Source organism: Falco cherrug, chromosome 1, assembly GCF_023634085.1.
Source record: "Falco cherrug isolate bFalChe1 chromosome 1, bFalChe1.pri, whole genome shotgun sequence".
Classification (NCBI taxonomy): Eukaryota; Metazoa; Chordata; class Aves; order Falconiformes; family Falconidae; genus Falco; species Falco cherrug.
This window is the reverse complement of record NC_073697.1, coordinates 86,808,321-86,835,958: the sequence shown is the minus strand read 5'-3', so window position 1 is coordinate 86,835,958 and position 27,638 is coordinate 86,808,321. Positions and strand designations below refer to the sequence as shown.

General features: G+C 46.8%; 1 protein-coding gene across 25 annotated transcripts in view; it reads right to left on the bottom strand.

Annotated features, from left to right (window-relative positions):
* FBRSL1 (fibrosin like 1) overlaps nucleotides 1–27,638 on the bottom strand; it is a 548,206-nt gene that overhangs the window by 21,691 nt on the left and 498,877 nt on the right. For 13 of the 25 annotated variants that reach the window (XM_055703435.1, XM_055703487.1, XM_055703443.1 and 10 more), the window contains 3 exons: nucleotides 6,870–7,266; nucleotides 5,047–5,300; nucleotides 443–678 (listed from right to left, as the gene is read on the bottom strand). In XM_055703435.1, coding sequence (XP_055559410.1) covers nucleotides 443–678; nucleotides 5,047–5,300; nucleotides 6,870–7,266 — 887 coding nt within the window. Of the gene's footprint in view, nucleotides 1–442; nucleotides 679–769; nucleotides 931–5,046; nucleotides 5,301–6,869; nucleotides 7,267–27,638 lie in introns of all 25 variants that reach the window. The other 12 variants (XM_055703473.1, XM_055703559.1, XM_055703564.1 and 9 more) reach the window with 4 other exon arrangements.

Below are 27,638 nucleotides of genomic sequence, written 5' to 3'. Positions count from 1 at the left end.
GCACTACGGTGAGAGCTCCAGGTAAGCAAGCGCAGTCTGCCCCACAAGGAACAGTTGTGGGGACTGCGCCTGGTGCTGGAGGCCACTGATCTTGTGGCATGGCATCCTTGTTGGTGTGTTCTGGAGTATCATGGCACCTGGCCCTGGGAAAGGGCGAACAGAAGTACACAAGCAGGACACACGAACAGGGAAACTAAAGGGACTCTGGACTTGTCTCATGGGTGCAGGTATCTGCTCACAGGTAGCAGCGTGGGGGACCTAGAGGCTGGGTGTGGAGGCTCTGGATGGAAAGAGGGTCCCTCTGGGAGTGCTGGGCCTGTCTCTCCAGGCCTCCAGGTCAGAAGAGCAGGGACAGCACGCCTGGCTGAAATGAAGAGGACTGGGTTTTGTTTGACAAGAGCAGGTTAGGCTTTTTGACCAGAGATGCTCTACTTATCCTCACATTTTGGGCTGGGGTACGCACCATGGGAGGTGCAGAGGGCGGCATGAGCGGCGTCTGGGGCAAGCTGGATGGAAAAGGAGTGAATGTGTGCTGGTGGGTGTGTTGGTGCTGATGCGTGTGTTGGTGCTGGTGAAACTCCGCTCTCAGCAGCGGCACCGGGCCAAGTGAGGCAGCGGCCCGGTCCGAACTCTGAACCAAAAACCGGTTGTTCAGCTCTTGCCTGAGCAGTTCGTGATCTAGAGGAGAGAGAGAGAGAAAAAAAAAAGACACAGAGGCCCGTGGGCCTGTGAGTACCACAAAGACGGAGGAGAAAGAGTCAATATTCACCTGGCATTCCCTGTTTCTGCAGGTCATGCTGTGGTGGTTTTCTACGTGAGGACTCATTGGTGGAGGTAAGAGAGATGCCTGTGACAAAGTACCAATCAGAATCCCCGAATGAGGCTGGCAATACATGATTGGTTGGTTGAATGATATCAACAGGCTGGTATCTAAAGACAAGAGAGAACACCATGAGTCATCACAGCAGAAAACATCATTGGGGGCATCAGCAAGCATCGCCCCCGGCCCCCCGCCCGCCAGCCCCCCGCACAGCACAGCTCCGACGGTTACTCCTCCTCCCTGGCACCTGAGGCCACGGCACCGAGCGTGATGCCTCCAGGAACGGTGGCCAGACCTTCCTGCACCAGCAAGATGCTGGGGAGCACCCTCCAGGACAGTGGCTCTCTTTAAAATGAGTAATACTGACCTGTTCCCTTTGGAGGCTGGAAATTCAGCAGCATACCTGTACACTGAAAACGGATGGCGGCCTAATGTGTGTGTTAAACTCTTAAGATGATTGTACTCAAGAGGGAAAATTTTGACAAGATCTACAACGCAATGAAATAATGGATTTGGGTGGCTGGAAACTACCTGCTCCATCAGCCATTTCTCAACAGATCCCTGTGCCATCCTTCCCCTTCTCAGACCCAGGGCATGCACAGGAACATCCACCCTAGAAGCTGTGGCCTTCTTTGCACTAAGTTTTTTTTTGAGACCTTAAATACTAAGCAGTCCTTTCCTCAGTCTCTAACAGGCTATACTTGTAATTTTTTGTCCCTGCCTCCAGGCTTTTCTCCTATGAGAAAATATGGAGAAGGAATCAGTGGGAAGAGGAGAAACACTGAACTGGCTCCAGATCTCATGAAGGTCATAACGACTGCAGAAACAAAATGTCCCACCATACGACCTCTTCTCAGCATCTTCCTCTGGAAGAACAACTTGCACTAAATTTGAACGCGGTTTTGGGTGATGGAAAATACCAGCACTTCAGAAATGACATGACTGAGGACAGCAGGGATAAACGTCCACTTTCCCAACGTAACTGCTGGTATCAATTAAATCCATCTGTGATTTTGCCTACGAACTTCAAAGAGGGATCAGCACCCACCATATTACACATTTTCTAAGCTGAGAGCAACTTGTGTCGCCAGCTGTGGATGACACACACTCAGTCCTGACTGACCCACTTGCTTCTGAATTTACATGAATCCACTTCTTTTAGTTTAACATCTCTTTTAACCTACAGCACTGAATATAAAGGGGCAAAAGAATACATGTGCTTTAAAGTTTTATTTCATGTTTTGCAGGCATTTCTTTTACTTCACTTTTCTAGAGTAATATTAGAAATGTCTAAATCAGTCACTTTCTGAAGTGACATGGTTAAGATCTTTAAAAACGGGCACTCTGATGGGGAACTTCAAGGTCTCTGCTACCACTTAGGAGCCTACATCCTATTGAAAGGCACTTCTGAAAGCAAATTTTGGGTGCCTAATCCATTTGCTTTTCAGTAATAAATTTACTGCTAACAGCAGGTACTGTGTACTGCTAAAATTTCTATAATAATTCATACAAAAGCAGAAAGTATATATACTTGTGATACTGAAGCCTACGGCACTGAAGCAAAGGAGTCTGTAATGGGTTCTCCTTGAAGCAAGCAAACAAGAACAAAAAAAAAGCTAGGCTGAAAGCACTTTAGGTCCAAAACTTAACCTCTTTAGTGAGTATGAGTGTGATTTCATATGTGTGTGTTTACGCATTTAAATTTGGCATGACTTAAAGAAACTGAATCCTTCTGTTAGCATCAAGATAATCCACTTTTCTGGAGGGAGAGATAAAAGCGAGTTGGCAGTTTTAAGTGCTCTGATATCCAATTTCTTTAAGAGACTTGAAGTCAGACTGATAGATTTGCAGCTGGCTCCAGCCCATAGCCCTGTACCACAACTTTGGCCTTTGTCAGGAAAAGAAAAGTCCGGGAGATGTTTGGAGAAGCAGTGGAGTGCTTGGAGGAGCCGCTGCTTCCTAGTAAGGGTGGGACTACCGAGTAATAACCCAGCTCCGTGAGGGGCTCTGGGCAACATTACCATCAGAACTAAGTTCTTGTGCCTGCCGGTGACGCCTTGTCTGACAGGTCTGGCCAGTAACAACACAACTAGGAGCAGCGTGACTGAGCAGCCCTTTGAACGCCCGAACACTACTGCTCTGTGCGCACACGCGAGGTGGGCAGGGCAGAAAAAGGTCTGTCCTGCCAGTGTTGCTGGGTACCCTCATGTTCAGAAGAGAAGACACAAAGACTGCTGCTTCCTCTCTGTATCCTGCATCGGGGCCAGCCCTGGTGCCCTTGAGTCGAGGGCAGCAGCCCACACAAGGGTTGCTCGTACATTACTTGTACAAGCTTTAGGTTTCAAAGAGAAGAAATGCCAACAGAAGCGCATTCTTGTTATTCAGGGACCTGAATTTGTACATCAGTGGATGCAGGAGCTCTGAGCTCTGCTTTTCTTCTTGGCAAGAGCAACAAGTGTGCCAGGCCGAATTTAAAGGAAGAACACTTTTCCTCCAAAAAGATGACAAAAAGGAGATTTCAAAGGGCCAGACCCTCTCCGATGGCTTTTCTAAGCTGGTGCTTTTACAGAGAGCGCACATACACTTGAACGGCACAGCAAGAACTATGCTGCTAGCAGCAGCTGGATCCTAGCTCTTCAGGGCTGCTCAGCAATATTGTTTGCTTTTAAGAAACTTTTATGTGAATGACAACAGAAGCTCCTGGCTCTGCAGTGCTCTGTATTGATTTTATGATGTGCCAGTTTGCAGGCATTTCATATAATGCAGACAAGAGGCATTTCACTGTCTGCAGGGTTAGACGCCCAGACCTTTCCCTCCACTAACTTAGGCTTCTTCTGCTTAAATTGCAGGAGAAATCCTTTTAGTGGGAGCAAGACTGTTACCATTTCCTGGCAAGCTGCTGAATGTGAATAGGTCACTTGATCTTGTACCTCCCGAAGTTAATGGTGAAAACATACTTGCTTTCAGCGACTGCAATATCATGCTTTTAGTGAGCGCACTGCTATTTCCTTTCACAGTACTTTCAAAGTCCCCATCACAGTAGTCCTTTGCCTTAACAGAGGAAGCAATGAATAGGTCTCCCACAGTGCTGCCAACATCTTCCCCGCCATGTGGTTGAAATTCTAGATGGTGCCAGGGCCTGTGACAGCCAGCAGCTTTGGCCTGTGTGGTTCTGCTTCTGGCTAGGAACCCAGGGCACTTTTGTCTATCATCGTTCTGAGAGCTCACTTTGGACCAGTTCACATTTTTCTTTCATTTAAAGCAGCAGTTACAAATAACGGGACATTTTTTAGCTCCTGGAAGAAGAGGGGATGCAAGACCATCAGATTTTTCCACAGCAAATCTGCCCTTTTCTTATTCCTTTAACTGGCTTCAGAGGAAACAGAGGGCACATTTTTTGCAGAATACTTGTCCTGTTTAATCCCTGCTGAGTTAGTTGTGGAGTCAAATGCCAGATCAAAAGGAGGCCCCAGCAAGTAAAAGTCACAGGGAAGTCTCCAGCTGCCAGGGTCTCTTCCAGGGACAGCTGTAGGCTAATGGATAAGCTATAAACAGGGCATTTAGGGCAGAAGTGACAATGGAATGGGGGCCAGCGTGAACAAAGGAAACTTTTTAAAAGGACGCAAAGATAGTGAGAGCTCAACAGCAGAGCCTGCCAGCTAAGCTGTCTTTGCCTCAGACAGAAAGGCCAAGGAGCCAGGGGCACACAGAGAGTTTCTGCTGCCGCAGGCAGAGGATCCTGCTCTGCCAGCAGGATGTGCTGCTTGCCGAAGGCTCAGAGCAGGGGATAGGTGTTCAGCTAGAACGACGTGCTGGGATGATTAGAAACATTTTTTTCAAGTCAGTTCTACCCCCAGCAGCTGTCATGAGCGGGGGGACAAAGAAGGGGAGAATGGCAAACTGTACATCAGTCCTTTGTTAATCTAAAGAAAGTCTGATGACTGTGGAATGCCACACTGGACAAATCATGCCCTGAAAAGGAATTTTTTTTTTGAAAACTTTGTTTTGAAGTCTTCTTATAGGAAGCTACAGTGTTCTCTCTAGAATCTCTCATCTGGTAAACCACATCCAGGTCTCTTACCTGCTTCACGAGCACTCTCACAGTTCCAGCACACACTGCCTGCGGGTGGGTCTGTGTCCCTTTATCTGCCCACCAGCCAGCCCATCTCTCAACACCCTCCAGTGCATGCACGGCAGATCAGCCCTGGAAGAAGAAGGGAACCTACCTGCAGGGTGACCTGGTATCACGAGGCTGTTGGTAGGTAACGCTGGTGGAGGTGGCAGCGTGGGTGGGGTGGCGAACATGGCCGGATGGTGCTGGTGTTGGGTCTGCGATCTGAGAGAGAAGTGCGAGGTAGCAAGATTAGAGATGGAGAGGGGCAGAGCTGGGCCGGAGGAATGGTGTGGAGGAATCTGGGGAGAGAGGGGAAGGTGTTTTGGGAGGCTGATGCTTGTTGCACTGCTAGCACTGCTGCTCCGGCTGCAGAGAGAAAAACATGGGAGGGAAGAGGGGGGAGAGAGACAGAGAGAGAAAGAGTGTGTTACAACACGGGACTGACACAGTGCAAGAAATACACTACCAGAAACAACACACCTATGTAACACTGACCTCCCCAAGCTTATGTTTTTGTTTCTCTTAATGGCAGTGGAGACAGTAACAGATCTTAATGAACTTCTCCAACAGGGCAGGAAGGGGCTTGCGCTCTCTGGGGTGACGTTTCCTCTGGTGCTTCAGCAAGTTACAATCCTCAAGGGCTATCCATGAGATACTGAGGAAGGCTACAGAGACAGCTTGATTTTGCACCTTTATTTAGCCTCTGATGACCTTGCAGTGGCCATGTGTGTCCTTGTGATCCTATGACACAATTACTCTAATTCCTTTTTCTGTTACTCTGGGTTCACAGTTGCACGCTGTGAGTGACTTTGGGACCAAGTTTTATCTGCTGTGCACGCTGTAGTTACACTCATACAACCATGCAAACACATGCCACGTTAACAAATTTTTCTCATAATAATCCTGCATTTTACATCTTCTTCTATTATTATTACTCCACTGCAGGCGGTCTAAGTTTTGTGGAGTGAAAGGCAGTATTACTGCAGTTAGTGTAATTCCCACAATATCAATTATTCGTGCAAACTAAACCTCAGATATCTTGATTCATTTGAAATATTAATAATAATTGATACTACGGTGTCATTTACAGGGTAAAACCACAACAGAGCTTAAGTATGCAGGATACTATGAAACACACATTAATAGCAGCTCTCTGTATTCATATTTCGACCCTTGTGCAGCCAAATACTGTGTTTTAAATCCGTTTTCTCATCTTGTTTAAACTAGCCTAGTTCTGGTTTGGGAGGCAAGGCATGTTTCTATACAAAGAAAAAAATACATCTTCAGCAAAAAGACTATACAGGTTCCAGTTGCCTGGCTAAACTCTTCTCTAGAAACATTTTATCCACACTGTTTTCACCCATCCCACTTACTGGATGGAGGCAATTTAAACACCGAAGATAAGCCTCCTGCTAGATCTGAACATGTCAGAGTGAAGCAGATTTCTCAGCCTACACGGGAGCCCTATTCTAAGGGACAAACATTTTCTGATATAGATATCCCTCTTCTGATGCTGGTAAACAAAAACCTGTGATAACTGCGAACAAACCTACTTCAGAGTCTTTCTGAATATGAAACAAGGGAGTTGCTCAAACTCAAACCACCTTAAATTTCTAAGGCAAGAACTAGCCGGTTCAGACAAGACAGTGCAAACTCCACTAGAAACTGGAACTAAAGGAACTTTACCCCACAGTTACACATGCCTTTGTCCCAGAAAGGGAGCATTTATCACCGAGTTTCAACTGCAGTTGTCCACCACTGCTGGAAAATCCAGCCTGTGGAGTCAGCACAGGAAGTCCAAGACCTGAAATGCGGAGCATCTCACACAGACAGTAAGAGTGCTCTTGTCTCACTTCCCAGCAATTTCCATCCCATTTGAAACAAGCTTTAGCCCAGCAGTAGCATCAAGATGTCACAAGTATCCCTTTCCCCTACCTGATATTATTGAGTCCGTTGTGGGCCACCTGGTGATGCACTTGGTAATTGAGAGGTGGAGGGATGTGACTCGGAGGCTGGGTCCGAAGCTCAGGTATTAACTGAGGCTGCGACTGTGGCCGAGGTTGAGGTTGTGACTGTGGCCGAGGCTGCGGCTGAGGCGTGAGCCTTGGTGGTGCTGGTGCTGAAATCACTGGCTCCTTCTTCAACAGTGGGCTTGCTCTGGCACTTGACGTGGGCGCTGAGGAAGTAGAAGTCACAACGGCAGCTACTGGCTGGGGGCTGGGGATAGGCAGGGCGAAGGGCACGTCGGTACTCAGTTCCCGGCTCCGCTCTAGCCCAGACACCTTTGGGACATTGGCTGCTTTTGCTTCTGGCTTGTCATTCAAGGTGGGACCTTATGGAGCAACGAGAAAAACAACAAAGTGCATACTGAAAGGGCTGCATTTGTTTCCCTTCTTGGTAGAACATATGCCTGAGAAAACACAAGTCATGTTTCAGCTCGTGGGAGCACCGTGGGAGCACTGCTGCTACACGATGGATGTGTGTTCGTGTGTTTGTCCTTCCGCTGTCCTTCACCAGCCAGTCTACAGAACTTGTTAGCACGTGTGTAAGAGACTTAGCTGTCATTAAATGAACACGTACTACAAAGAACATACGGCCTTATGACTTCTACAGAGTCCCAAGGTTACGTACAGTAGGAGTATGAACGTGTCTCAAGTTACTGCTACAGTATTTCCTGCTCAATGTAAGTTTTAAGGCTGATAACGAACTCATGAACACAAGCCTCATCATCAAGACATATCATTTTCTCCACGCTCTTTCAAGGCAATCTACATTGTGTTTAGGCTCAACTCCAGGTACAGCACACCCTGACCCAAGCACTAATCATTAATGATAACCCCACCTGGCTTCTGGGGAGGAGGCTACCTGGGATCTTCCTGTAGCAAAGGATGGGGCAGTTCTGCAGCAAAGCCTTGACGCTGCTGTCCCATGGCCACACACTTGTGTGGAAGAACAGAACAGAGAAGGCCGGAAAGATCCAGTCAGAAGTGCAGTGAGCACCCAAGTGTAGTCCTGCTCACCCCAAGTATTGCACACACCTGTATGCACAGCAAGTGAAAACGATCAGGAACACTGTGACCTTGCAAAACGCACCTATGGTGAAAATTCCATTTAGAATTACTCCTTCTATGATATTAAGCTAAACAAAGCAGACCAAAGGGTTAAAAGACTGGAAAGGAAAAAGAGAGGAAAGAGCAGGTGTTTCAGATCAAGCAGTATCCAAAAGGTCAAAGACAACTGAGGGGACCCATGTACCCACAATTACACGAAAAGCTGTTCACGGGTTACAAGAACCAACGTTGTTTCCTGTATTTCACATGCACACACAGCGCTTCCAACTGATTTTTAGAACACATGCTTTTACCGTCCACCAAAACGTGTTGGGGGTTGTTTGTGTTTAGCCAGCTTGCAGACGTGCAAGAGATGCTACCTACACTCATTAACACGTTCCCAACACCCTCACGCACAAATTCCACCTTTGAAATTTTCCCATCTCATCAAAGGACTGAGCCAGTTCCTGATGTAGGAGGTGTGGAAATAACACACAACACACAGCGCGAGCTAATTCTGGCCACCAGACGCTCTAACCAGGCGTTTGTGAACACAGCCTATGCGAGGCCAGAGTCCTCGCTGCTGCTGCTTCAATGGCTTGAGCAGCACCATGCCGGCGCTGGATGAGAGGCCAGTGATGAATCAGAGCCTGCAGCGCACCAGCTCACTCTCTGTACAGAAAATGCCCACATGGTGCTGGCATCTCCTTCCAGGAGATACAAGGCAGTTTCCCACACTGCTTCTGGCTCTGCTTGCACTCTTACCATTGTACCATTTCCTTCATCAATCAATCAATCCATCACGACATACGTATAAATTCAGAATATGAAAAGAAGTTGAAGACGTGCGGCCTCAAACCCACAGATGACAGGAACAGAAGCCTTTCTAAACACCAGTGCTTTGGCTGGCAGCAAGTATGATCAACCCTGTACTTTCCAGCATCTTACACATCTTTACATGTTTGAAACAATGTCTAGAGGTCCTAAATTACTCCCTACAACAAATATAATTCTTATTAATTCTTATTCCAGTGAATTTCTTTTTTGAATATGAGTTAATGCATCACAGGTACCCTGGTTTTGAGATGTAACTAGACTTAGTTTCAATGTTTAGAGTGACAAAGAATTTATTTCTACAATCAAATCCTCATCACTCTTGTGCACCATTATTTTTTATAATACCACCTATGTTTGTAAATAACCCTCAGATTTTGTTACTCACAATGGAAAAATTGTCACTGACTAGTCAAGCCAGGGGTCCCCATACCGTGAATATTGGAGGAAGTGCATTCACAGCGGCAGATCCCACTTTTTTTCAGGAGGTACCCATTAAAAGCAATTGGGTTTCATTCCTGAGCATAGGTTTCCTGAGAGCCTATTAGCTCTTTCCATCCAACAGGCCTCCTCCTACAGAGTTAAACATCACATTGTGTAATCATAGGCAATGTAGACTAATGGTGTGTATTCAAAACACACTGGCACCACAAAAGTTAGTTGAGTAAAAAGTCAATTAGATCCAAAACAAATCAATAAAGTCCTGCATTAAAAGCAGCTGCTTGACCAGGTTTATGTACAACTATCGATTCCCTGTAGTTTCAGCATTAGTTCTCATTTGTAATTTTCTCAAAGCAAAAAGCTCATGCTCCCTTACTGACCAAACTGACCAGGCAGCCTGGTCATATTAGTACTAGGGGCGCATGACTGATTTCTGTTGCTAACTTGCATCTCCCAGGTTGCAGTACTGAAATATTTTTGTGTTTTGCTCCTGACAACAATAAAAATATCCATATGCCTCCCCGCCCTGCCCTGGAAAAGCTACAGGCATGACTGTGAGCATCTTCTTGCCCTTTGTAGCCATGCTGTGCAAAAGCAGAAGCCCTGAGAAGGGCAAGATACGGTGTGAATTCAAGGGCAAGTGTGGAGAAGCATGTGAGACAGCAAAACGCTCCAGCCTTCTCAGCCACCACACGGGAAGGACGGTGGGTGAATCCTGGTGTTCTGGCAACTTTTCTGTTTCCCTTTCTAATGGCTGTCATACAGGATGAGAGAGAAGCTGCTTCACGTGGCTGACTTGAGGGTGGGCCGCAATGGGTGAAGGGAAGGGAACCCGTGTGAACAAAGGCAAGAAAAACCATGGAGAAAAATGACAGGAAGAAGCGACTGCAGGCACTGAGGCCTGCCTGATGTTTGAAAGTCAACTTTTCTGAAAAAGAAACTTTTCTCACACCTAGGTGTTTCACTTAAGTCTCTGGTAAAATGGATTTGGACAAAATGGAGAACAGATGCCCCGAAGGAAATATACCCATACATCTCACTACTCCAGAAAACACAAAAGGCGCTCCTAAGCGAAGACTTAAGACCCTTCACTTCATCTGACTCCACGGAGGGCCACCCCGTGACTTACTTGCGCTCTGACACTGAAGAAAAGACATGGGTCTGGGTTTGTTTCTTACCAACACTTACCTCTACCTGTTCAGTGCCTGTTTCCAATACCCAGTCACTAGTTAACCATATTCCAGAGATCTCCAGAAACCTGTGAATTTTGAGGCCATCTTCTCTGTGCAACCAAAGAAACATTGACTTTGAAGGATATAATTACCTGGTTTCTTAGGTACTTAGCAAGGTCCTTATGATACCTATCACAAAAGCCTCCAGTTCAAGACTTTCTTCTCCATTCACATGGAAGTCTCTGAGCTACCTTCCCTGAAATCCCTCAGAAAGTTCATTTTAATGATTTTGACAAGAGATGTTGCCCATTCTCATCAGGATCTCACACTCTAGTTTCTCTGTATGATGCTGGAATACCCCACTGAAGGGAACTATACTCCTGCGCACCCAAGTTCCTTCCAACTGACCAGGCTGACTGCTGGTCACATACAGAAATATCCCAAGGAAAGAAAACAAATATTCCCTTTTTGCAAGTTGGATCACGTTTGACTGAGATCCTTTCATAAATTTCTGTACTTCAGCTCCTATTCTAGCCCTTCGGAGCAGATGGACCCATGGAGCTGAGCACAACTGCCCTGACAAAAGAACAGACCTACCAGACCATACCACAATGTTCTAGAGGCAAAAATGTGTTTATTTTTACCAAGTCCTAGAGTAATTTTCATGCTTAATGATAACAGGCTGAGTCAATTTGCCTAAGACTTGACAGTCAGCTCCAATAATTCAACCTTAATTAAACCTGAACGCATGTCAGTTCAGCTCGTCCCTTCACAGGAAATCTGACATTTGCAATGATTCATGTTTCAGCCATGCTATGGGAAGGCTGGATCACATCTGCCATTCTCCACCATGCAGAGCACTACCCCTTTTCAGCATGCCAACTTTGTTTATGTTCTAACCAAACACTTTGGACTTCTTCCATTGAGAGGTTTTCTTAAATGAACCGACAGTGAAACATGTCTTGATCTCACGGGGATGAATGATGATTGAGTGCGAGAGACGGGGAAGAAAGGGCTGAAACTGCTCTAACAAGAGAAATAACAACAACCTGGGGTTAGTAATTCTTGCATCCTTGATCAGCTAGTTTTCCATTTGGAGCGCTCCAAAATATTAACGTCCCTGTGTCTTGGGCTACATCCCATTCCAATTTAACCTGGTAAAGATGCAAACTTTTAAAAACTTTAAAAAGCACAGAGCTTTAGCTACTGCTGCTGTAAACCTGTAGAAACGAGTCAAAGCTTAAGGGAAACCCCAAAAACAACTACAGGTGAATTTGCTGCAAGAAGTGTGTTTCAGAAGGAGCTACCTGAACCTAAAAGACCATCAGCATGGATCCAATATGCAACCCCAGAGAATTCAAAATCTGTTATTAGGATAAACATGCACTGCCCATTCCCATGGCTGCACAGGCTGACATGCTCACCAGTGTTTAACTACACAGCATTGCAGGCTAAATACAATACCGAAAGTCCCAGACACAAATTAAACCTTTCTGTAACAGGAATTTGCTTTCAAGCTGATTAAGAGTAGCTCAAGTGCAAGGGATTAAACATGTAAAGGCTGCTTTGAGAGCTCCAATAAGCAGTTACCGTGTTATACAAACAGTACTTAGGGCAACAGCAGTTCTAGCCCTGCCTCTTGCTCTTTGCAAGCTGCTGGTTCCTGCTGAAAGGGGACTGTCAACACACGTACAATGTGATTGGAAATAATCTAATCTTGCTTGCACGCCTTTCCTTTGTCTCTTGAAAAAAAGAAAAGTGGAGTCATTCAGACGTCTTTCTGCAGTCTCCCTCATTGTATTCAAACAGCAAGGGTGATGGGGTGATGTGAGAAAGAAATTCCTCTCCTACATCCATCAATGACATCTTTAGCAATGGCAATTTCCCAAGAAACACAACCACCACCATCTGCAGCCTATCTATCCAGCCTATACACATCCTTGAAAACAGACACAGGCCAGGCTGGCTAGGATGAACTCTGCTCCCTATTATAATTCCAGCAAGAAACATTGCAAAAGCATCACCACAGGAATTACAGGGACGTATGTGGCAAGAAGCTGAGTATTTCAGAGTTGGTTGATGAGTCCCAGAGCCGAGTTTTGAACCATCAACACGGGGAACGAGTACTGAAGAGCAAAATTTTACAGCACTAGGTCAAAACAAATACATAACTAAAGGAACATAGTCAGTGAACTTCAGTAATTTTTTTTTTTTTTAATTGAGCTTTTAGAATGGTGCATAATGTATTGTGGATATGCAACAATATAAGCACAAGAGAGAATAAAGCATTTTGCATCGGCAGTGATAGCACTGACACTGGTAGAGTGCTTACAAGTGAAAATCAATATTTAAGTGCCAATTCTTTATCCCTAGCTGTTTTTTTGCTCTTATATAGATGGCTTTTTCATTGCGTTCTAGGAGGGTAGCACTGTTTAAGACATTAGATGATTAGCTTGGTCTGCAAAGGTAAGGCAAGCAAAGCTACAGCACAGAAGCCACCCAACATATGGGGCACCAAGTTCCTCCACCTATTTTAATGAAAATCAGCTTAAGATAAGAAATAAAGACTTGGGAGTCACACATTGCCTGAAAGGCTCCATGGTGTGTAATGTGAACCATTGTTAACGTTGCCTTAAAGCAAAGGCCAAATTTCCAACCTGACAGCAGTGTACTGCACACGTTAGGTTGTGTCAAAAACACGTTCTCCTGCGGGACGGGCTGCTTGGAACATCACAGGCTCTGGTGGATTTCCCGCAAACGGCTGCAGCGCTCCCAGGGAGGACAGCCCACCGATGCCAGCCCCGATGCGGGCACCCGGCCGAGGGCATGCTGTGTGCAGAGTGAGGGTCTTTGTTCGCTCCCCCGAGCGGGGCCGCTGCGGGAAGCTCCTTCCGCAACTTGCTCCGGATCCGGCCCCTATCACTCAGTTAATTTGTACAGAGCTGTCTGTCAAGTCAAATCGTCTTGCCACAATCTGAAACACCCTCCGAACAGCTGCCACTATCAATTACTCTCCCAGACAGCCCTGACTATCAGGAAGAGAACTGGAGCGAGCACTTGCCAGTTTTAATAAACTCTGTTGCCCAAGTCATTTAACCTGCTAGATTGCTGTATGCTGGGGCTGTAACGAGCCTTCAGCCTTTCAACCTAGAAGAAAGCAACAGTGGCAAAAAGCTGTCAGCTTGGTCTTCAGAATTAACTTCCAAGGGTGTCTTTCCCCACTCCCCCCCCTCCTTTCTGAAACACCCAAGTTTAAAAGATAAAAAATATCTTCAAGTCATTTTCATAACGTCATGACAAGGGAAGCATCTCACGTTTTTAACACAAAGGCAGGGACTCCTGACAGCGAAGGGCTGTCATGCCCCACGATTCTCATGTGAGGAGCACACCTGAGCAGAGAGCTCCTCTCTCCCCCCACACCTGCATGGCCATGTCGCAGCACTCCCCGGCGCCTGCTCTGTCCATGCGTTGGCCACCCCCCCCCCCCCAGTGACACGGATGCAGCCGAGGCTGGGGACGCCCCGACCACCCAACGATCTGCACCACCACTCCAGCCCTGTTCCTTACACTCCCAGTATGGTTATGGTTTCTCACCCAACAGAAAGGTCAAGCATGGCAAAACTGCATTTACTCCAGTATTTCCAGAACCAGTAAGAGAGATTTCCTAAAGACACATTTCTTTCAAATTAGAACGCTTCCATCCAGATGAGTGTTTTCAGTCTGTGGCTCACATATATATCTTGAGATGTCTGTGAATGTTAATTGAAAAGGTCTATTGTCATTGGGATTAATTTGCCATATAGGCATCTGTACTTCCACTAGAAAGCTTACTGGACTCTGCAAATCAAAAAGAAAATTCAGAACCACTACGCTAAATGTTTTCCTTCACCAACTGTGTAGATTAAAGCCTTTGTTGTGAAAGCTTGCAGCACAGGAAGATCCAACCCCCTCTCCCAGAACCCGAGAGCAACAGCATTAAGACCTATGGACTGGATGCTGATTTGCTGCTTTATGGTTCTTTAATGGGATGTTTTATTCCTAGAGATTTGGGAGCTTTCCATGCTCTATCCAGGCATGTTAGCTGTAAGCGTGCATGATGACACTCCAAAGCTGCAGGAGCTGAATGAAAACGAGTGCCAAACACAAGGATTGGGGCCAGAGCATAAAGAAGAAGGATCACCATTCAAACTCCCCTGAAGTAAGTCACACTGCATTTTCCTAGCAACACTGCTTCTGGCAACATTTCAATGCAAAGCTGAAACTGGATTTGCAGCTAAAGCACTTACTGTGGATGCTGGCGTTGTAATGAGATTGAAAGTTTCATACAGGCTTTTAATCTAGGGCTGTAATGGTGGATCAAACGCTGCAGGGTTAAATCTCTTCAGCCTTGCTCCCGAGCAGATGCTGGGTGCCTAAAAACCAGTGACGCAGGAGCCACCCCGGCCATAAAATGTTACTAAAGCCTTTTGTAGTTACTTACTAAAGGTGTGTTTGTCTCGTCTTGTTCTGTTGGTGGTTTTGGTTTTGGTTTTTTTTTTTAATGTGCAATGGCATATTGTACACCTAATCTGAGTGACAGACAAGCAACGAGGTAAATAAGCTATTAGAAAGACACCCCCCAACCAGAAAGTAAGTAAGCAGAAATACTCAGCTCCAGATGTAAGCTTTTAAACAGACAAAACTGCTATATACCAAGGAATCTTATGATTTTAATTAGTCAAACAAGGGCAAATAACAAACCATCAACTACTACATTACAGGAGAAAATGTACTACTTTTGCTGTTTGAAATCCATATCGATTCCCATCTCGCCTGTGAGGGAGTTATTAATCACTCCAATTAAATCATGAACACAGGTCTTTACACTGAAATTGAACCCCCACCAATAGATCGATAACTCAAACCTCCAAGAGCAATTACTGCTCGGCATAATAGAGCAGCTTGTTACAGAGAGCTCCATGCAAACCACAGTTCTCTCTGTCATATCTTTTCACAGGCAGTGCAAACAAACTGGGGAAAAAAATTATAACTATTATTTTCAAAATAAACAGACATCTGCTTAGAGTTACCTAATCTCTCTCACATCACAGAGGCAGATCTGCCAAGGTCACATTGGAGACATGATTACATTTTTTCACAATTTGTTATTCTAGCAAAGCCCTGATAAGATTGAACTATTGAAGTTCACACTCTGGTTTAATTTCAAGAGGTTAAATGCCAAATCCTTTTCTTATTGCTACAAGGAAGGGATCTGCCAGGCTGCATAATACCCTGTGTGGGCTAAGACAACAATTTTGTTTCATCTGCAGAGTCTTATGAAGGTTTTGATTTTTTTTTTTTTTAATGACATCAGAGAACTCCAAACTCCCAAAGAATCGTTTAAAGTAAAATCAGAAAGTGAGACTGTTTTGGAGGAGGGCGAATGACCTTTAAGACCTTCCAGCCTGGAGAAGCTAAGCCAGCGGCTGGCTGAGAAAGCTCACTTGCTAACCAAAACCAGAAAAAGGCAAGAAAGAACATTCTCAAACACCAGATCATCTCTGCTGGGAACAGGAGATGATTACCCTAACCAGCCAAGCATACGCAGGGTCACAGAAATTCCCATCTCTGCCTTGGAAGACAACTGATGCTTGTCCTAATGCAAGGAAAAGAGGAACCGTCAGTGCTCAGGCTCTCTGAGTGCTGCCGTGCAGCTCAGCTCCCACGTCCTTTCCAGGTGAGAGCCGTATTCCTGCACGCATCCTTGCTTCCCATCGGCTGGCCCCTTCAAGCAGGCCCCAAAGCGCCATCCATCATCCTTCATTAGGGAAGCTATTGGCAGCCAGTTAAGTGGTGATGGACCCACACCACGAAGCTAATCAGGATGAGTTCATACCATACCCTGCAGCCTGCAGGCACTGGCTCCTCTCTACGATGGGTGTCACATTACTGCTCCTTCCCCTTGCCAGCTCTCTGTGGGATGTGTGGAACAGCCGTGGCCAAAGCTCAGCATACCCATGGAAAAATGACACCAACCCAGGCAATGCAAGCAAACAAGCAGGTAGAGGGGCAGTGGTGTGACTGGGACCACACTGTGGCTTTCCACTGCCAAACACGCAAGTAGCTTTTACAAAAAGGAGGAAGGGAGAGAGATTATCTATTCCCCACTGCAGCAGGGACAGAAAGAGTCCAAGCAACAGTCGTCTTCCTCCCCAAAGGTCAGAGATGGCAACTAGAGTTAGAAAGCTCAGATCGTGGAATGTGGTACGTGCTACTCCCATGAACTACATCAGCTCAAAACCCAACGTCCTACACACATCTCCTGAAAGAGAGCTCATCTCTGTCTCTAGATGACCACTGGCATCAAATTCTGTGCTCGTGGGTGGTTGGCTTTCCTAACATCTTTATTGGAAACACAGAGGCACACAATAGACCTTTTAACACACACAGACATCCCGCCCTACCCCCCCCCCCCCCCCCCCCCCCAAATTCAGCCCCTGCATAGATGCATATCCGTTCAAGCTGGCTTTTCAGGGCAGGAGAGAACCCTATATAAACCAAAATTGAAAAGGGAAAGAACCCTTTTCATCTTCACCCCTTCCTGAGTCTATACATAAGGATACAAAGAATCACGCAGAGAACTGCTGGTAACAAGCGTGTGGGATCCCCTTCCCGCAGAAGCCAAAGGCCAAGCTGCACACGCTCCATCAGGCCCCTCACTGGCACCATTGAAAACCACCAAGCTTCGATGTAGAGTGGCAATGGGATCCAGCTTTGCTTGAAACCCACCTGTGATGGCCCTGGCCTCAGCAGTGCCAGGCACAAAGCAGGAAGCGCTCGTAGACTTCGGCTAACGTCAGCAAGAGCAAGCGGTGGTTCAGCTGAAGGCTACCGCAGGTTCTGCTAGAGGCAGACCCTGTCTCATGGAAATACGGTGGCATCAAGCTGGCTGTGTGGCCCAGGAAGCCTGTGAACGTCTTCTACAGGAGCAGGCGGGAGGGACGTGCAGCAAACATGGCTGCAGAGTGAACTTGTGGCTGTGGTGGAGAGAGAGGACTGAGGGTGCCACAGAAGGGACCTCACCTGTAGAGCTGTGCCAAAGCTAAGCCACCACACCTGCCTGCTCCCTGCACGCTCTGTGCCTACCAGCCCCGCTGGTTCAGCACGCTGTACTTTGTTTAGGAGGCTCTGTGCTGAACTCAGCCATTTAAATTTTCAGGGATAACAAAGACAACAGTAATAATTTCTAATGGATTTAAGACTGCGGTGCTCCCTGCTAGGTGTCAGAAGACTGCAGAAAAAGATCTACTGTACCTGTGCACAATCAGTATTTGAAAAGCCAGCGCTGCTCTTCTGGCTGAGCAAAGTCAGCATTGAAAGATATCAAAGGGCGGCAGACAGAACCACCTCGGTGACTTGACTAACAATACCTGATGTTATGGCTGGAGCTGTGAGAATGGAAAGTTCTGCTGCAAGGTTACTTAGTCTCTGCTAAACAGGAACTGAAAGAAGTTGACTGACCATACACATATTAGCAAAACCCTGCCTGATTTATTTGTTAAGTCCAGCCCTCACACTTCAGTAACTGTTGCCACATTAGTACTAATATGCTTATGATCTGGGAAAGCAACGCTTGAGATTCAGTGCTTGTGGAGTGGGGCCAGCGCTTTCTAACCAGCAGCCTCCCACGGCCCTCCCTCCGCACGCCCAGGCACAAGGGAGCATCTTCCAGGCAGATCCCTCAGATTTAGCAGCAACACACTGCTACTCTAAACCAACATGTTCAGCTGTCACTAAATTGCCTCCATTTTGATGGCAGTTACACGGTAGCTTCTCTTCCCATTAACTTTATTGATAATCTAGGGTCAAGATGAAGAAAAAATGGAAGATTTTTCCTGCAAGCTTCCACCTCACTCCTATTTACATGGTCAAAATCCAGCTCTAGAGCTGCTGGAATAGCATCTTCAGAAAAATTGAGATACTGAAATTATCAGACTGAATACATTCAGCATTTCAAGTTGCATCATAGATAATTAGAATATTTAAGGGACAAGTTGCAAGTTGTTAATCAGGGAGCATTTACTTGAATGGTGTGTGCCCTTTGGATTTGGTCCCTATGGCAACCAAATAGTCACTCCAAAAGGATGTGCTGGAAGAAGCATGTCAGGAGCTGCCTCAACGGTTTAATTCAGAGAGTGAGCAATGAATAAATACAGCTACTGACAAGCACAGCACAGGCAAAAAAGGTCTGTAAACAGCATCAGGAAGCCACAGATGGCCTTTTGCTTTTTAAGATTGAAAAAGTCCACTCTTCCTTTAAACACACCCACCATAAAGATCAAGAAAACTGGGCTGTGTTCCACATGAGGTGTTCATTCACATGTATTAGCGACTGATAATGAAGTTTTACAATAGAGGAGCTTTTTTCTTCTGTTTCTAACTTCTCACTCCTTGAGAAATTGCAACTGTGTTTCTGCTCCGCCCATATTGCAAGATGTAGCATCACCATCTTCAGAAAAATCTTTTCATTCTCATCTGGCTCGACAGGAGACAAACTTTGAGAATGCAGCTGCATGTAACAGAAAGCTCTGCAGCATGCTCCAGAAGGAAAATGTGAGGGATGACCAGCTTTTCCTTCAAAACGGGAAGAGTGACTTGGTATACAGTAAGGATAGAACACTGCACTGTGGAAGGCAAACTCCTTCAGCATGATCTCAGAGCGTGTGAAATGCAGCTGTGAAGCTCCTTCCAGTTCTCTGCTTTGATGAAGTGCAAATTCTTCAATAGGCAGTAGAAATTTTGGAAATACATTGGTGCTGGATATGCTTGAGGATAACGTAAGATCTGGCATCTAGTAAGATCGAACGGATTAACACTGTATTGTATGTTGCAATGGAAGCACCCCCTACTAATGAAAAGGTACTCTTGAATGTTTTCTTACATGAGGGTTTATGGTTTAAGGCTGTGGAAAGTAATCTTACAAGTCTGGAGGGTGCCGGATGGTGCATGGCTGCATGGGCTGCTGCGATGCCAGCCTGAACGTGCAGAAAGCCTGAAACAATAACTCAAGACCTGTAAACCCAAATGCTTGCTCTACACTCCTCTTCCCGCTGGCTCCTTGTGGTCCCCTCACATCACTGGAGTGGCTCTGCAGTAACTGTCTGGCACAAGCACAACCATTTCTGCCAGGCTGCTGGGTGGAAGCCGCGTCTGCCGCTGCCGGTTGTCCAGGCCACGGAAGACACTTGCAATTCTGATGTCCATGAGGACTATCACCGTAGTGAGGGACGGTTATTCAGGAGAGCGTTCATTGCCCTACTAATTGATGTATTTGGCTTTCCTGGTGACAGGAGTTTGCTGGGAGCCCAGCAGCACACGGCTCTGTCCTCTCCCACTTCCCAGGCAGAGGCACAACTCTCACAACCCCCACGTTACCCTCCGAGCTGGAGCTGGGCAGGCACTGCCACAGCACTAACCTCCATCCTAGGCAGCAAACAAGTACAGACTCAGATACCTGTAAGGATAATCACAGAAATAGTTTCATACAAAACTGCTGCACATTTTTATTTCAGTATTGGGTGAAAGAAAGAGACGAGTATCCGGGCTTAGCCTGCAGACACTTTTCCAAGACAGTAATTGCTGCATAATTCATATTCTTGTTTTCACATGTTTGCCATGTGTACCAACAATTCTATTGAATTCACTCTAAGTTTTTCCTTCAAGTCATCTCCATGTCATGGTTTTTCCAAACAGCAGAAACACAAACAAGCAGAAGCCCAGTGCTAAGCAGCAACTTGGGTTTGGCAAATTCCCGTAATCCCAGATTCCTGCACATTAGGAGACAAAAGCGGGGTCCAAGCTAGCTCTTGAGAGTTTCCACTCCACATTAGCACAGCAGACGGCATCTTTCACTCATTATATCTGTATTTCCCGGCAAGCAGTCCTCTCCAAAGTCAGAACCGAGCTTTTGCATCTCTACCCAAAGCCACCAGCTCCCCATCAACTCCAGCTCCCACAGGCTGGAGGAGTGCTGCCCTCTACATGAAGCAAGGCTCATACATCGCAAGTATTTGTGACTGATAGGAAATCTCAGCAGTTAGAAGTAATTTATAGCTTCCACACCAAAGAGGCTCACAAACAACTGACAACGATGATGCAGGTCCTCAGCTCAGCCTTTCAGCAATGCTTTCAGGCAGCTTTTCTCATATTAAACTACCTGGAGATTAAATACCAGATCCCTGCAGAGAGGGGACTCCTTCTTTTAAGAAATGCATTTGTTCTGATGGACCCCAAATGGTTAATCAATCCAACGATTACTAATGAAATGCCTCATCTCTCAATGGGTAGAATCCAAGTCCTGGTGCCACTGGTTTTGTTTTTGAGGACACAATATGATTTTGTTTTTGAGGACAACACTCCAAACTGCCAGCGGTTAGTTTCATGGAACCATCTCCTCCCACATTAACATATTAATTTGCAAAATCTATCACATATGTTGCATGCAAACTGGCTCAGAGTTTGACTCAGCTCTGACAGCATGAAAGCCTCTAGCCCAAATATCTGAAAGTAATAAATACCACACCATTCTCCTGATTCCTCATGCTAACAGTGAACTGACCTGTATTTACTTCGCACTATCAGTAGTGGGGTACCTACACAGATACGTAACCACAATTACAGACAAAACAGAAGGGGCATCAGTTTCTAACATGTCTCCATTTTAGCCTCCTCCTCCCTTGCCTTGAAGTAGGGATACTAATCCTAAATCTAGCATTTTGCCTTTCCACCCATTTTCTGCTGTAACAAGAAGGGAAATGCCAAGCCCCGTTCAGCTCTTCGATGTGACTGTAACAAGGACCACAGATGATGCTGGAGGTCCAAGGACCCTTACGCCAGAGCGGTGCAGGAGTGGGACACTGTGAGCAAACCTGTCCAGCTGGGCTGCAGTGCATGTAACACCACACAGCATCCTCGGCCCTCTGCCCTGCCTTCGTACTTCCATGGCCATGTCCGTTTTGCTTTTCTCGGGGGTGTAACAAAATTGTAACGGCACCTCTCCATGTTACACAGAGGCAAGGTGCTTGCTGCCAGAAGCTGGGAAACAGTACCACCGGTCCATGTCGGGGCAGTAGACAGGACTATCACACTACACACGCACGCACACATGCACGCATGCACAGACACACACAGACACACACACACGCGCACACGTGCACACACATGCACACACAGACACACACGCACACACCAAAAAGAAATGAGGCCAGGAGGGACAGAGCACCCATTATTTCATATATAGACAGAGAAAGCAAGGAAAATTACGGAATAATCCCTTGCAGACAGTAGGTGTTCCTGTGCTTTTAAGAAACCTTCTCCTCAGCCCTTTGTTTTGCAGGCAGGCTGGCTCGGAGCTGGGCCATTCCCGCAGACCCTGCGCTCCCGGGGCTGTCAGGCTGCCGGAGGCTCCCAGTGGCTGCTCTGAATGACTATACTTCTTCCCATTGATTTGTTAAGAGCAAAGCCAGGTTCCCCTTACGCTAGGTGCTGCACGCTTCTGAAAAATCCCAGTTGCTTCTAAGACCAAAGACAACCATGAGTGGGGGGAAGGAAGCACGGATATTGCCCATCCTGAATGGAAGAAAAAGGCACAGAGGGAGAAGCTGGCCCCTCCGATGCCACACCGCATCTCCAGGGACTAAAGCTTTCCTGCATCCACAAGATAAATCCACCTTCTCCCCCTCTTCCCGAGCAGCACAGAACAACTCCCCCGTCACCAGCGCTGGATGCTGGTAAAGGTCTCCCCTTTCTTCCTTGTGCAAGGCATTTCCCACCCCTTCATTTCATAAATTACCAGAACAGACATTTAAATGTTCAAGAGTAATCTGAACAGAGTATTCATGCCTTGGGCATTTTTATGCTCTACAAGGAGAGAAACAAAAGGGCCTCATTTAATACCTCCCTACAGCATTCCCTGTTCCGGCTCTTCCCTTGTGGTTCTCCAGAGGCAAAGCCTCAGCGGTCCAGGCTCCTGCAATACCCCAGCCCTCCCTGCTCCCTTGTTAAGAGCAAGACGGGCTTTGAAAGGAAACCTCACCGGCTGACTGGAACAGGTGGTGGGAATCCTTGAAAGGAGAGAAAAATCATTTGTAACTAATAAAAGGATAAGAAAATTCTGATTGCTGTGGTTTTATTAAGCATCCACAGGAGTCATTTGGATGGCAGGCACATCTGCCGCTTCCGTGTGCCTTGGTGACTCCCTCGGCACCCCAGCACCAGAGCTGTGGGGCACCTGCCCCCTCCCATGCCCGTGGTGCCAAGGAGCGGGGTGGCTCTGCCTGCTCTGTGGGGGGGGGTTACAAACGTCCTATCAGTCCCAGAGCCTGACGGGCCAGGCTAGGGGCTAAGGCTGTCTTCTGCCCTGGATTTTGAGATCTAGCTTTACAAAAGCAGCAGAAGCCTCTATCTTCTCCAACATAAGGAAACCATCCAATGCTTGAACAAAGTGTTGTACTAGATCAAAAAGCTGGACCTGCAACACTGTCCTTGGGGCTTTGCTTTTATTCTTTAACAAAACCCTCCCCTACAATAACTTTGTGATCCTTAGCCTTGGAGAGAATCATCACAACATACTGAGGCTAACAATATAACTTGATCTCTTGCCTTTTAATTGACATGTAAAGAAGTCTAACTAGGAAAGGACCTCCAGGGTGCAGCTGGCAAAAGCTGGGTTTGCTGTGTGGCACCTGGAGACAGCAACTCTCCTAGAAGGCTGGGAAAGAACTGCAGCCCTGGGACAGCAGCTTGCTCCCACCACCCCTCTCCAGCTGTGCCATCTGCCCTTCTTCTTCCCTTATCGTCAAAACTGAAGAAGGGAGAGGTGACAAGCTGGAAAGACACAGCCAAGACTCGAGAGCGAGAATTCGAAGCACCCCTGCCATGCTCCGAAGTGCTGTTACAGCTGCTCCCTGTGTGCAGGGAATTAGGATATGGTCCCCAACCCAGCCCCAAGCCAAGGAGGCAGAGGAACTGATGTGCTTTCTGCGGAGACCTCAGGTACTGCTCCTTCTCTGTATTAGTTGGCAAGCGCAAGGTACAGAAACACCCATGGCTAAGAGCAAATGCTGGAATCCAGGTTTGTCTGGATGTGATCTAAGGGGCGCTTCACTAGATGTGGCCAATGCAGTTGTTTGTTCAAGAGTTAAAAGGAAGGGATATTTCTTCCTGTGGAGCAGGACCAGGAAATTAAACCTGGACTGGACTCAGACCTCTCTCCTTTCTCATATGGGTTTCTCTCAAAGAGGGTGCGGTGGTGGGCTTGAATATTCTCCAAATGTGACTTCCCTTTCCTCCACAAGTAATTTACAGACAAATAGGTCTGAAGTCCCTGCAGTCTTCTGCAGATATGCCTCATTCTGGAGCTCCGGGCTTCTCTCCATTTCTTTGTTTCTACATATCAATTTTGCCTGTTCACAACCTGCGCTGAGGTCACTTCAAGACGCCATGTGCCCACCCTTCCCCGTGCACAGCAGCTGGCTATGTCTGCATGTACGTCTGGTGACATGCTATCTATCACTGAACAGTTTTCCAGCAGCTAGTCCCACAGCAGTGCCAGAAAGTCTATTTAGTCTGTAAGCCTACAAAACCTGGCATACGCCTTTACAGTCTGAAACACCACTGCAGCATTTACATCCCTTCCAAAGAACCACAGAAACATGTATCACTATATGGTCAGCCTCTACTAGTCACATACCAGCACTGGCATCCTGGAGACGGACTGTATCACAAACAAGAGCCCACCTCAAGTACCTCTAGGGTATTCAGCATGTTGTGGCTGCACCAAATTAGTTTCTGACAAGAAAAGAGAACACTTTCTTCAATCACGCTGTAGAAATATTTTCCTTACGGCCAAACTTCAGAAATATTCAACACCCGATATTGAGGTTGGTTTTTCTAAGAGCTAAGGATCATAAAGTAGTCACGTGTTTAAACAAGAGGTCATTATCCACCAGCTCCAGGGTTCAGTGCAAGCTTCTAAGCAAAGAGCAATTTGAAAATAGAGCTGTTAAAGCACTAACAGTAATTTAGAGTAGTTTAAGTTTCTGTTTTACTGATTTTTCTGGCTAAGATTCACAGGGCTATCAAATTTGCATCTGGGTATCTTGTTGAAGGGTGTAAAGTCAATAATCTAACAGGTCCATTTTCTTTCTCTTTACTGCCGCAATCATGTGGCTTCATAGATACTGAGCCCTGAAGGCAAAGGACATGAGGACGGTGCCCTATGGCAGCCGGCAGCCCCTGTGCTGGGTGCACTACAGCTCAGCCCAACAGAGCTGCGGAACAGCCACCACAAGGAGCGGTTTCTATTCAAGACGCCGCACCACCAAAGGTTTAATACGAACTTACTGGTTCTCAAAACAATTACACGAAGGGAGAAGATTCTTCAAAGGTGCGAAGTCAGCAATGATTAAGTGAGGGTTTGACCCACACCTTTAAATGCCTTGTAACCACACAGCTCACCTGCACCGTAACCTGGAAGCTTTTCAGGACCAACGACGGCAGCAAATAACATTTGTTATTTAAAGACACGTGCTCTTACTTCAACTCTTTGCAGAGAAACCTGCTTTACCCAATACCAACCTCCTCGGTCTCTCCAGCTTCACCTACCCAACGAAGTAAGAAGAAGCTCTTCCACACCCACCCTCCTCCTCCTCTTCTCCCCCTCTGGACAGCTCATCATTTTCAGCATCGGTTTGTGCTGCACTCAGCGCTCCACGCTGCCAGACTGGTCAAACCAGTCAGATGGAAGGAAAGACGTCTTCCCATCCCCACCTCTGGAAAGACGCAGATGTGGTAGGAAAAGCCCTGCAAACTCCTCTCGTTGCCTTTGAAACCCGAGGAGAAGAGATGAGCAGCACATTTGAAATTAATTACAGCAAAACCTACTGCATTGTTCTCTCCTCCCCTTCCTTTTCCCCCGATCCCCTCATCACAGAGCTTTCGCTGAAACCTCTGTGGCGTGTATATTTTCCTAAAGTTGCCAGGGCCAAAACGGTACAGCTGAGACATTCACAGAAGTCAAAGAAAGTGCAGACCCAGGTTAGTGCACAGGGGTACAATAGTTCCTTAAGAGCGAGCACCTCCCCCGCCCCCCCCCCCGCCCCCCTGCCTCCTCCCAAACCTTCCGTCTCTAATGAACCTTTGGTGTCTGTCCACAAAAAACAAACATCAATCAGGCAACAGGCTGTTCCTTTTCCCCTGTTGCTAGTCTGAAATAACAGTCATCCCCCGCTGGGCTGGGAACGCCACTTCCCTCTCCAGCACACATACGGGATAATAAGGGGGAGGCGAAGGAGGGAGGAAAACCCGCTCCGAGGTGCCAGAATACACAGCAAACCGTGCCTTTCAGAGCCAGAGAAAACTTGGGAACACAACAGCTTTTGATTCCTCCTGCCCCACTGGGTACGTTAATTATTTAATAGTTGGCTTGTGAGTTGGTGGTGGTGGCAGGAACAGGGTGGAAGGGAAATCAGGCTTTTCCCCTGCCTGCCCCCCGTCCCCTCCCCGTGCTGGCAGAACGTGTGTGCTCTCACACGCGTGTGCGCGAGGCTGCAGGCACGCCTGGGGGCTGCCCTGAGCTGTGTCCTCCCGCTGCCGCTCTCACAAGACTCTCCTTGTTGGCTATGGACAGCATGGGACGGCATCTGGATCAAATGAGTTATGGGGCAAAGAAACGCACCCTGTCTGCTCTCTGCTTGGAGGCTGATGTTTTTGACATATTATGCTTGGGGGAAGGGCACTTTGGAGTTTATACTGGATTTCAACAGAGCTGGAAACAGAGCTGCAAATCAAACAGAGATCGGCTTATGATTTGCAACCAGGGCTTTCTAGGTGTCTGAAGCAACAGTTTGGAAGGAGAGCAGGGAAAAGGAGAATGTAACTACATCTCATTTGGATGGAGAGGACTCACAGATGTTAGGAATATTTTTGATCAACAGCTTTCCTGGCACTGCTCGTGGTGGAATCCACAACCTTGACGGCTAGCTGAGTAAGAAAGTGCTGGCAAGCTCCTGCCTGCATGCAGGCAATTTGCAATGCTGCCAGTCAATATTTCAGTGAAAACAAAATTGCAGGGATCATATTAAAAGAGGGGAAAAGGGAAAATAAAACAAAACAAAAACCAGCCTTCCCTTTTAAGAGAAACTCTGATATGACCTGATGGGAAAGACCCTCCCAAATCAAAACGCACTCTTTGTTTAAAATTAACACACTGTGGTGGGAGTCCTGCCGTGAGCACGCAAAGACAAGCCCGCCAGCAGCAACAGAAGCAGACTCAGCAAGAAGTGGCTTTACACGGGGACACCTGGGTGGCAAGTTTAGTACTGGCCTGCAGGAAATGATGCAGAAAGAGGTTTATAGTTGTGTCCATTTGGTGGAGGAAATGTATGCAGCAGGCATGGGTCTGAGCCAAAAACCTGGACCCGGTCCTCTTCAACTGTTGGGAGGAGAGGGGAAGGGACGAGAGCAAAGGAGAGCTTCTGTAGCAGTATTTTCAAAATCTGGGTCTAGATGTAGCCACGCTGGCCTATTCCTAGTTGAAAACAATGGTATTCTTGGGGGAGACTGCAAGTGGTGTAGCCCAGGCAGTATTTTTCACTGGACCAGTCTTGAGATGACTGACAGGCCCTCATAGGCATCTTAGGCTCCTGGTACAGCTCACACCACCATCTGGAGTGTCTGAACTACTCCCACCTGCACGGCTTGCAAGAGGGTGCTCTGCTGCTCACAGCCACTGGAATCAAGCCCTTTTCTGCCCTGGCCTCAGGACTATAAGCTTGGCTGACTATGCTGCCACTGTCAGTGGGGAGTCCTCAGACGTCTAAGGCTGCTTTACAGCGTGTACTGCTGGAATGACATAAAGGGTCCAGAGACTGGCCTGTAATGCAGAATTATTTCAGGCCAAAAGGTACATTATGCTCAGAGAATTTTTTCGTTGATCCAGTGAAAGGTATAAAATGATCTGCTCCACTTTGGTTATTAAATTGATCAGTACAGAACGTGATGGACATATTCTAGTTGTTGGTTTCAAGTTTCTAGCTCAGACCGGTTCAATAAATAGAAATAATGACAACGTTCATTATTGTATAAACTTTCAATGCTCACACTGTAAATTTCTTCCTCCAGCCATTAAGCCTGTATTAAATCAAGTTGTCTCTGCAGACCTTGTACCG